This window comes from Trachemys scripta, chromosome 2 (assembly GCF_013100865.1).
Source record: "Trachemys scripta elegans isolate TJP31775 chromosome 2, CAS_Tse_1.0, whole genome shotgun sequence".
NCBI classification, from domain to species: Eukaryota; Metazoa; Chordata; order Testudines; family Emydidae; genus Trachemys; species Trachemys scripta.
This window is the reverse complement of record NC_048299.1, coordinates 32,951,646-32,962,722: the sequence shown is the minus strand read 5'-3', so window position 1 is coordinate 32,962,722 and position 11,077 is coordinate 32,951,646. Positions and strand designations below refer to the sequence as shown.

The following is an 11,077-nucleotide window of genomic DNA, read 5'->3' as shown; positions in this document are numbered from 1 at the left end:
TTCAGATAACCCAGCATCCTGGACTGTTGCCTGCTAGCCATTAAGAGATTAGGGGCTTTCTCTCAGACTACCACTGTGACAATTCCCTGCTACTGTTACCATTTTTAAATCAGTGGAGCAAGAAATGAAAGATTCCCCAGCAGCACTGGTTCTGGAATACCAATTGCAATAAAGGTACAGGATTTCATTCGAACACTCATGTTGCTTTGCATTGTAACTAAAATATGATTTCTGTAAATAAATCACTTACTGTGAAGCAGCTCTAAACACAAGCAACATAAAATAGCTAAAGATTAAATCATTCTGTAAAACCTATTGATATTACATGGTTTCATAAAGGAACATTCCTGAGCCCTTTAAATGAAGGGTATAAAAATGATTGAGGTTTTTCCTTAATATTTTGTTGTTTTGATTTATGTCATATAAACAGTTGATCTCTCTCCTTATAACAGATTGCAGCCTGGATATTTCCACATCTTCTTTCCCAGGTTTTCTTAGAAGCTTGAATTACTCGGCTGCAGTTTGCCAGTATAATACAGTGATAACATCTAAAAAACAATAAGGAGAGAGATGGTGAGTGTTGATTGCCTTGATATTAATATTTATTATGGATTTTATAGCAGTAAAGTGTATAAAACATTAATAATGTGATTCAATTTTCTAGAGTTTTCCTTTAAATATTGAAGATAATTTTTATTCTGCAACTAAATGGGTTTGTTCACTCATCAGTGCACGGGAGATTTATGTGCCCAATTCCCATTAGCATTAATGGCAGCTACATATGGAAGAATAAACCTCTAAATATGCATTATGGCCCAGACCATTCATCAGCAATGTCATACTCATGTGGGCCTGATCTTGTGCTGCATGCAGAGCTCCCGTTGTCATCTGTGGGCCTGATCCAAAGCTTATCGAACTCAGTGGAAAATCTCCCATGGAGTCAGTGGGCTTTGCATCAGGTTCTATCAGAATTCCGTGCTCAAAGAATTGAAAATATAGGTCTCTTGATGGGGCAGAAGAGTGATCTGAAATTAGCAGAAAGGTTTACATTTGTCTTGTGAATTGCTTGCCTAGATCCATTGATTCTGAGCCTTGAAATAAGACAGATGAAGACAACAGTAAATGAAAATGTTCCATAATCACTTGAATGAAGCTACTGTCATCTCTGGGAAAGATTTAATATAATATACAAAAACAGACACATCATAAAGCTTATCAGTGTTTTACATGAATGGAGAAAGATGTCAGCTTTCTGTCTGTAGTTTTATTGCTGTTGGATGAGAATCTACTAAGGTAAAAATGTAGATGGAAAATAAAATTGAAATGGTGTTATAATGGTAACCAAAATCCATAAAAATAATTCTCACCCTAATTCACGCAGCTGGATTTAGGAATTACAACATGTATGTTATGTGAGATGAAACAGTATTTTGAGACATCTGCAATACAAAGGCACAGGGGTTTCAGTTCCACACTGAACTCTGTGAAGTGTTGCTAATGGACTCTGAAACAATCAGCCTAGTTGTGTTACAAACATGAGATTCTGCCCAGGCTTCACAAAGGGTGAAGGAAGTTTGGAGAAGGTTCACAAAACCAGGAACAAATTTAGAGCAATCCTGGGCTGAGTTTCAAGCAAGCATGCAACATTTTATGGGACTTGGTCGGAAACCATACGAACCACTATGATTTCCCAGAATGTCTGTAGCTACTATATGATTCTAAATTGTGTACTGTGCCTTTAAATGTAAACAGCTGAAATCCTTGTTTTTGGAGCTGGGGAGAAGCTAGAGCATGAGACCTTTCAAGACTAAGAATTTCAAACAGACTGTGCCATACTTTGCTTTCTGTCTCATGGAGATTTTCTATCTGTTGTGATCTCTTTAATATAAGTAAAATTACCCGAGACTGGAAGGATATGTTCTGTTCTTTGTGTAAGTAAAATATGATCGTTTCAACCAGGCACTTTGACTAGGTTTTGCTTTGAGGTTTGGGGAATCACTCAGACCCGAATCTCAAAGTGAAACTCTCAATCGCTAGTAACTTTGCGGCCCAGTCACTAGACAGTCAAGCTATGTTTACCCAAAAAATCTGGTAAAGACAGATAATAAACTTAAAGAGAGGAAGAGAGAAAAACTGCATCTACAGGAGAGAATTCTGGCCTCTTGTGCAAATACATAATTTGTCATTTTCTGAATATTCTTGTCAGGAAGTTGTAAAACCATAAAAATGGGTTTAAAAAATTCCTGGTTCACATGATCAACAAGTTTTGGAACATCATTTCAGTAAGGTGACTTCACTGAAATCATAGAGCAACGGGTCAGTGCACTCAGTGGAGTTTATGTCTGCATATCAGACAGGTTATTGAAAGCCTACTTCACTGTTGTTTTATCTGCTCTGCTCCCTCCTCTCTTTAGACCTGGCTACAATTTCCTTCTCTGTTTGCCACCCAGAAAGATTGTTTCATTTGGCTCTGAAAAACACAACCAGATGCACTTGTAATTCCTGTATCTCTGAACTGAATATTGTGCTACAAAATGAAATTGATGCTCTGTTGATGTTGCTGGTGAAGTGTTGGACAGAACCTAGGTACATGGTTTTTATATATGGTAGGGTCCTAAGCACTTGTGGGGAAAGAGGAAAAAACAACAACACAATAACAATGCACAGCATACAGAAGTTGAAGATGAGATATTTATCTGTATTGTCCTCTTCACTACATGTGTGGAGCAACCAAAAATTATTGTTGAGTCACAGGGACTGAAAATCATCCATTTTGGTAAGAAGGGAGTTCTCATTAGAACCTTTTAGGGCTGATCTTGCTGTTTGTGAGATAACAAGTAAGTGTGCTGCCCTAAGAGGAGCAGGGAGGGGAAATTAGACAAATTAGAGGATTGGGCAGAAAAAAACCTGATGAGGTTCAACAAGGACAAGTGCAGAGTCCTGCACTTAGGACGGAAGAATCCCATGCACTGCTACAGACTAGGGACCGAATGGCTAGGTAGCAGTTCTGCTGAAAAGGACCTAGGGGTCACAGTGGACGAGAAGCTGGATATGAGTCAACAGTGTGCTCTTGTTGCCAAGAAGGCTAACGGCATTTTGGGCTGTATAAGTAGGGGCATTGCCAGCAGATCGAGGAACGTGATTGTTCCCCTTTATTCAACATTGGTGAGGCCTCATCTGGAATACTGTGTCCAGTTTTGGGCCCCACACTACAAGAAGGATGTGGAAAAATTGGAAAGAGTCCAGCGGAGGGCAACAAAAATGATTAGGGGTCTGGAGCACATGACTTATGAGGAGAGGCTGAGAGAACTGGGATTGTTTAGTCTCCAGAAGAGAAGAATGAGGGGGGATTTGATAGCAGCCTTCAACTACCTGAAGGGGGGTTCCAAAGAGGATGGAGCTCGGCTGTTCTCAGTGGTGGCAGATGACAGAACAAGGAGCAATGGTCTCAAGTTGCAGTGGGGGAGGTCCAGGTTGGATATCAGGAAAAACTATTTCACTAGGAGGGTGGTGAAACACTGGAATGCGTTACCTAGGGAGGTGGTGGAGTCTCCTTCCTTGGAGGTTTTTAAGGCCCGGCTTGACAAAGCCCTGGCTGGGATGATTTAGCTGGGAATTGGTCCTGCTTTGAGCAGGGGGTTGGACTAGATGACCTCTTGAGGTCCCTTCCAACTCTGATATTCTATGATTCTATGATTCTATGATTCTATGAAACAGATCTCCTGAATGAGGGGATTTTGTTAGGGTTTTGGTTGTCACACTCAGGCCGTAGAATTTACTTGATTGTTCATATAGAAATGAAAAGCCTGGTTTAGGAATCCTGCAGTGAACTTGGTAGTGTTTGTATAAGTACAGCAATACAGAGCTTGGATGTGATATTCTGAGGCCAACAGGGATTAAAATGAGAACAGACCACAACATTCATAATTTTCCACTAATTACAAATAATTGTGAGAGTGGAACCTGGTGCAAGTGAGGCTTATTTTGGCTAGGCTGGGTATGGCAAGTACGTGTGGTGCAACCTATTGGACCAGATATGCCGTAATATTCCACTGTGTTCTTAACAGAACGTCCAAAGAAAAGGTTAGCGGAGATGTTGGAATAACGGACGAGAATCTTCTGTCTTCCACAACTGTTCTAGGTTTGGGAATTTAAATGCTTAGCTAGAAATCTAAAATTGCTAAAATGCTTGAATATAGTCCTGGGAAGGGAGGAGAAATGTTTCATTTGCAAGTAGGAAAAGGAACTATTGTAGGTTTTTAGAAAAGAAAAATACTAATACTAATTATATTCCATTTTAAATTCTAAAATACTAAATACTAATATTATTTTGGGGGGAATGGGTGGGGCAACATGATGAGCTCTGTTCTGTTCTTATACCATGCACATCACCATAGTCTGAGCCCCCATTTAATAAAGTTGCAGCCATGTTCATCTGAGGTTAGATATTGGCTCTATGATCTACCATCCCTAAACCCAATAAAGCAGAACTCGTGAAATGCAAATGTCCTTCACCGGGCACTTACTCAGTGTCTTTTCATTTTGTAATACTACTCTGTAAATACATATAGCATTGTTTTTAGATGGTACCAGTATATCAGTCAGGAAAAACCCTGTGCAATAGCTTTCCTTCCGGGGAGGGGGGGAGAGAGTATTTGCAAATATTCACAAGACCCTTGACTCCCAGCTAAATTGCTCCTGGTATCACAACAAACGTTGTAACGTGACACCGCTATCCTCATGAATAAGAAACGTTTGACTTATTTATTATTCTGAAACTGAGAAGATTCTAGGAGTTTGCTGTGCTGCACAAGGACTTTCAGGTGTGCTACCTGTTCCCCCCCATTATTATTAATGAAGCTGTAGAGATGCAGGAAATTCACAGCCAAGTTACAGGAAGTTCTTCGAAGCAATATAATTCAGATATTTCCCATGCATTCTACAACTCACAAGCTGATGGAGTCCTCTGTATGCCCTTAGTGATGGCTTTGGGCCTAATTCACTCCAGGGTTTTGACAGAAACTCATGCTGCAGCTCTGCCTAAGAAGGCCAAAGCAATGCAAGCCACCTGTCACCATGACTCCTCTGTGGGGCCTCGATCTTACCAGCAGAGCTGTGAAAGGGGGTTAAATGTTCTTGATTGCTAACCTTGTTCTGCTTCCACATGCCTGTACAGTGTGAAGAAACAGAGGAGCAGGAAGTGAAGCAAATTCATTCCCCTGTGCCTCCCCCCTGTAAAAAAGATGTTATGCAGTAATCCTTTTGCCCATCAGGGATAATAAATCACAATAGACTGGAGCCGTTCATATGCATAGTATATCATGAATGCTCTGTATACAAGACTTGCCCCAGGTCAGTATTTTGCTTGTTCCAAAATGCTGTATTTTTGTATAGCATCAGAAATGATAGACATGCTGATGGAGTTATTTTCAGAGTCCCACAGGGACTGTTCAATAAATTAAAAGCAGGAAATCCAAGACATGTTAGCTCTTCTCTCTAACACCACCTGAATTAATTGGCAAATTGCTCTCTGTTGCATAGTAAGTGCAAAACACAACATATTGCAGCCCTTAATTGTACTGAGGCAGATAGATTGAGTGTTGTACAGTTTCCTTTGTGAGGATCTGCTGAATTAGACCTTAAAAACTAAGGTCCTGTGTGCTATGTGTGAGCATTAGAGATTCCCCACTACTTAAGGCAGCACAGATAGTGTGGTATTGGGCACATTACAAATGCTTAAAGAGACAGATAGAGGGCAGCTTTGATTAAATTAATGGAGATATCTTATCTCCTAGAACTGGAAGGGACCTTGAAAGGTCATCAAATCCAGCCCCCTGCTTTCACTAGCAGGACCAAGTACTGATTTTGCCCCAGATCCTTAAGTGGCCCCCTCAAGGATTGAACTCACAACGCTGGGTTTAGCAGGCCAATGCTCAAACCACTGAGCTAACCCTCCCCCCAGAACAGCTAACTGTGGTATGTAACCTATTGTTTAAATAATACTCTGTAACATGACATCCTTAAACCATGATTTGATGACTTCCATAACTCAGCTAGACATTAGGGGTCTATTACAGGAGTGGATGGGTGAGGTTGTGTGGCCTGCGATATGCAGGAGGTCAGACTAGATGATCCCTTCTGACCTTTGAGTCTGAGACCCCTGCCATCTGCAGTCTTCCACTTGGAGAACTTTTCCACCACAAACAGTTTAGTTTAGATTGTCCCCTCCTGCTATCACACACCTGTTAATCCTTGACATCACATACAATTAAAGCACCTGAGGTGAGCCAGGGAGTCAGTGTTGCCATTATATGTGCACTGCCACCATCCAATCAGCCCTTCTCCCACAAAAAGGTTCATTTTATTTCCGTAGGCAGTTTTGTGTCCTCAGGTTCCAGCTGTGATTGCAGCAACTGCCTGACTTAGCAGACTCCACAGGACAGGAAGAGAAAAACAAATCAGAACAGCAGGGGGAGGCTAGCACTGCAAGCAAACACACACACACACACCTCCCTGCTGTGCAAATCAGACAATTGATCTTTGATTTCTAGCTTAGTTTAGCCTGAATTCAAAGGAGGAAGCTTCATGTAAGAGAAATTGTTTACGATTTTCTGCCTGCAGTAAATACAAAAAAAATATTTTCAAAACAGCAGGACTGTTATTAAATGGGGGCTCAGACTATGGTGATGTGCATGGTATAAGGGAGGAGAAATGTTTCATTTGCAAGTAGGAAAAGGAACTATTGTAGGGTATTTAGAAAAAAAGAAAAGAAAAATACTAATACTAATTATATTCCATTTTAAATTCTAAAATACTAAATACTAATATTATTTTGGGGGGAATGAGTGGGGCAACATGATGAGCTCTGTTCTGTCCCAGTGTACTCAGATGAGCAGTTTGATATCCTTGTCCACAAGAAACCATTGACCTCAAGAAGGATGATGATGGTTTCAGGGAGGCTGCTGCCACTGGAATTTAGATATCAAGGGCATCAGCTGGTTCCACTGCACACTTTGATGACTGAACCATCAAAGCCATCATAGGCCCCAAAAAACTCACCTCAGATCTCTGGGGATAAAATAATGCCTATTTTTAAGGCCTCTGTATGATGCTGTGGCTGAGAATCCAGATTGAGAGGTGCTTGCTGGTCCTTTCCAATCACTCCCATGCAAAAAGTTATAAAAACCAATAAAACTCTGAGGCTGGGCATTACTAGTGCCACAGGGATTGGAGGTTTAAAAGAGGCAAGCTCTTTGCAGGAGAGAGGCCGGGTCAAGGTTATGTTGCGGGACAGATCCAGCAATCAGGACCCCATTGGTGATGGAAAAGCTAATCCTGTCAGGATGTAAGTCTGAAAGTATGATGACTGCAGAGCCGGTGCTAGACATAAGAAGACTAAGCAATTGCTTAGGGCCCTGAGCAGCTCCTGGGGGGCCCCTATTCGCTTTTTATTATGTGTTCCATGGTGGTGGTGGGGGAAATATACCTACTTAGGGTGCCCAATGGGCTAGCACTGCCTCTGGATGAATGCCACCTACTAATGCTAGTACCTCAATGGGAACTGAGGCCAAACACCACTTTGCAGGATCTGGCCCTTGGAGGGGATTCAGTAGGCTAGTAACACTTACAAAGGAGTGTGGAGTAGTTGAGTGTCATGGAGCTTCTTCCTCTCAGCCTCTGATCTAAAACAGCTTCAGAAAATCCATTTTCACATCTGGGATTGGAGAATCTCACCCATACAGCCTCAGGTATCATAGCTACAATTAACTCAGTCATGGCCATTTCAGTTTTGCTTTAGTAGCTTTTTCCTTCTTAAAGTTCTCCTTCTGGCACTGAGCAGCAGCCTGACACAATACCTGCTGGGCCATTATGCTAATTGGCAGCTTAAATGTTTTAAGGAACTGCAATATTAGTTTACCTCAGCTTTACAAAGGTACATTATTTAACAAACACACACATTGTAGCCTGCATTCCAGGCCACCTTCTATGCTTCTTAGACAAGGCAATGGGGAAATACTGACGATTTAAAACATTACTATGTTTTTCAAATGCAGCTTCATGATTTAATTTTACATTTTGTTCATAACATTCTTGATCATAGCATATTGAAATGATTATCTTTCCTCATGAAAATTAAAATTCCAAGATCAGTCAGGTGGTGTTCTGCTTTACAGCATCTCGTATTGAACTACATTGTATGCTATCTGATACATAAGCATTTGTAAAATGAGCTACATCATATTCATTTTAAATGCCCATGATTTGGGGCCTCATTCTCCAATCATAACCTAGACCTGGTGTAATGGAATTGAGATGTCGACCCACTGTTTTGAAAAGCAGGGTGATTTAGCATGCGCTGTCTATTTGCTGTGTATGTGCAAGACCGCACATAAGAGTAATTGTCAAACATGTTCTTAAATGTGAGTCCCTGATGGATGTTGGGCTTGGGTGAGAGACAAGAACAAGGAACTCACAATTTGGCCCTATTCAGAGTTGAACCACCCCATTTGGAAGGGATCCTGTGTGCATGGATTCTCCTCTTTCTGTGCAGAAGGCCAGGGAGTGTCAACTCTGCAATGCCATACGCTCTCCCAAGTAGTTGCCCACTTACCGGAACTGCACATGGACAGAGCTCTGGAGAATTCAGGAGGTGGAGCAAAGGCAGATGGGAATGGAGCAAGGGAATGGAGCTTCTATTTTCAACACCATCCCTTACAGAACATGGACTTTCCTATATGGAAATCTTGGCAGAAGGTAATACTGCTAGAAAGTATATTACCGCCCTCTGGTCTCCCTCCAGGGAAGCTACTGAGCAGTCACAGGGGACTGAGCCAATGGAAATGAATTTGGGGAGCATCAGCCAGTCCTGTAAGACAGCTCCTGTTGCAGTGCAGAATCGTGTTACATTCTCAGATCTCCAAGATCTGAAGGGTTGGGAGTTCAAAAAACAAATACAATATACTGGCACAAACCAGATTTTTTGTAACAAGTACTGGTTATTACTACAGACCTTCTTATGCATGAACAGAATTGTTTGCTAATTTCCAGTCAGTAACGCCTGTACAAATCCACTGAGGGCAACTGGGTTGTGCACGCACCTCTGAAAGAGACAGTCCTGATGATAATGTATAAAAAGGAAAGAATCCTGCTTGACTTTCAGATCCCAGGCTGAACTGGCAGGGCTGGTACTTAACTTTTTTATTTTTTTAACTTTTAAATGGCGCATATTTGATTTGGGAATTACTGAGAGACAATAAGCATGGACTCACACAATGCGACTTTTGCAGAATTACTTTTCAGAGCAGAGTCATGCTTCAGACAGATTAGAAAGCTTTAAATACAGGGAGCCAAATTGTGCCCCCTGCTGTGGTAATGCAGTCCAGAGGAAGTTTGAGGAGGACGTTGCCTTTGGGGAACAGCTCACTGTGCAGACAATTGTTCAGGGTACTCCATCCTTTAGGATTCTCCAGGGCTCGGTCCTGCAAAGTACTGAGTGCCCTTACCTCTTAGTGACTTCAATGGGAGTTGAGGATGCTCAACGCTTTTTTGAAGATAAATCACCCAGCTCAGTGACCAGCCAGGGCTGGATGGACAGGGTCATTACCCTGCCTGTTCCTCGTTCATTTAAACCAATGTGCATCCCAGAAGTGCATGGAGGAAGCACTCCCAGCATTCCTTGCAGTTACTACTGATTCATAGATTTTAAGGCCAGAAGAGACAATTAGATCATCTACGCTGACCTCCTGTATGACACAAGTCATAGAATTTCACCCAGTTACCCCTATACTGAGTCCAATAACTTGGCTGGCTAAAGCATATCTACTAGAAAGGTATTCAGTCTTGACTGGAAGACATCAAGAGATGGAGAATCTACCTATTTCCTTGGTAGCTTGTTCCAGTGTTTAATCACCCTTGCTCTTAAAACTTTGGCCTTATTTCTATTGTGATTGCTACTCATAGTTTGGCCTTGAAAGGATCTGCCTCTGCAGGTAGACCCTAGCAAGCATGTCTGAAGTGCTCTGGTGAACCAGCAATGTGTTGATTGGTTCAAATAGATGCAGAACTTCCTGGTACTGAGGGGCTGAGCACCTCCTGTCATTCAGTGAGAGGAAATGCTACATCTAGTTAAACTGGTCCAACTCATTGGGGCAAATAAGGTTTAAAAACTTAAAAACTTTAAAAACAATAGGACTGCATGCCCTTTTTAAAAAAAGCAATGTATTTAAAATGTGTTGTCAATAGACTAGAAAGATGCAGAAGGAAGAGATCATGAAAAGCTTGCAGGGCAGGGAGATGGAGCTGAAAAGATTTCCATTTCCCTTCTCATAACTATCCTTCGAGGTCTGGGCCCCCCTGAAAGTATAATCTTGTTTGTGCCACTGTTTGCTATGCTCCCTAATTGGATAAAAAAAGAAAGACAAATCCAAATCCTCTGATGGCTATCTTGGGAATATCCCCAGAGATTAATGAAAGACATAGGAAAAAAACTATTTATAAGAATTATTTTTGGATGTGGCTATGGAGTTGGAGACTAAGGAATTCAGAAGTACCTGCAGGTTGGATATATGGACAGGATAAGCCAATTACTTTAGAAAAATGGTTATACAGTTTGAGACAGACGGCCAGACCTCCCTTTGCCAAGTAAAGATATTGTCAGATTAAGGCACTGCTCATCATTTGGTATTAAAGAGCTAGAAATAGCCCACTTCTGTTTTATTTTGCCTTGAGAGGGAAATTCTTAGTCTTTGATATTTTATAGCAAATAATATGGGATTGATTTGATATTAGTAGATGCATTTGTGATGTGTGCAGAGTCAGGCAATGTGCCTGGTCCTACTGAAGGCAATGGCAAAACTCTCTTTGACTTTAGAGGGAGCAGAATCCAGGCCAAATGGTTCTCTGTGTTGGTAAGTATTTCAAGGGAGGCCAGAATTAGAAGAATGGGGAGCATTTGAACAGGGAGATCTTCTGTGTACCTGAGCCAAAACATTTGGTATATAATGTTAAATGCCAAATTTGCAAAGGAATTGTTTTGCCCACATGGTGATGTAGAGATTGTAGTGCTGCCAAGCCCAAG

The 11,077-nt window shown here is 41.4% G+C and overlaps 1 protein-coding gene across 1 annotated transcript in view; it reads left to right on the top strand.

Annotated features, from left to right (window-relative positions):
- Positions 1–458: 458 nt before the first annotated feature.
- The window catches only part of MYO3A (myosin IIIA), a 215,349-nt gene continuing 204,730 nt past the window's right edge, over positions 459–11,077 (top strand). Inside the window, exon 1 of the mRNA XM_034760222.1 lies at positions 459–573. Within this exon, the coding sequence (XP_034616113.1) occupies positions 571–573 (3 nt within the window). The 5' untranslated portion in view covers positions 459–570. The remainder of the gene's footprint in view (positions 574–11,077) is intronic.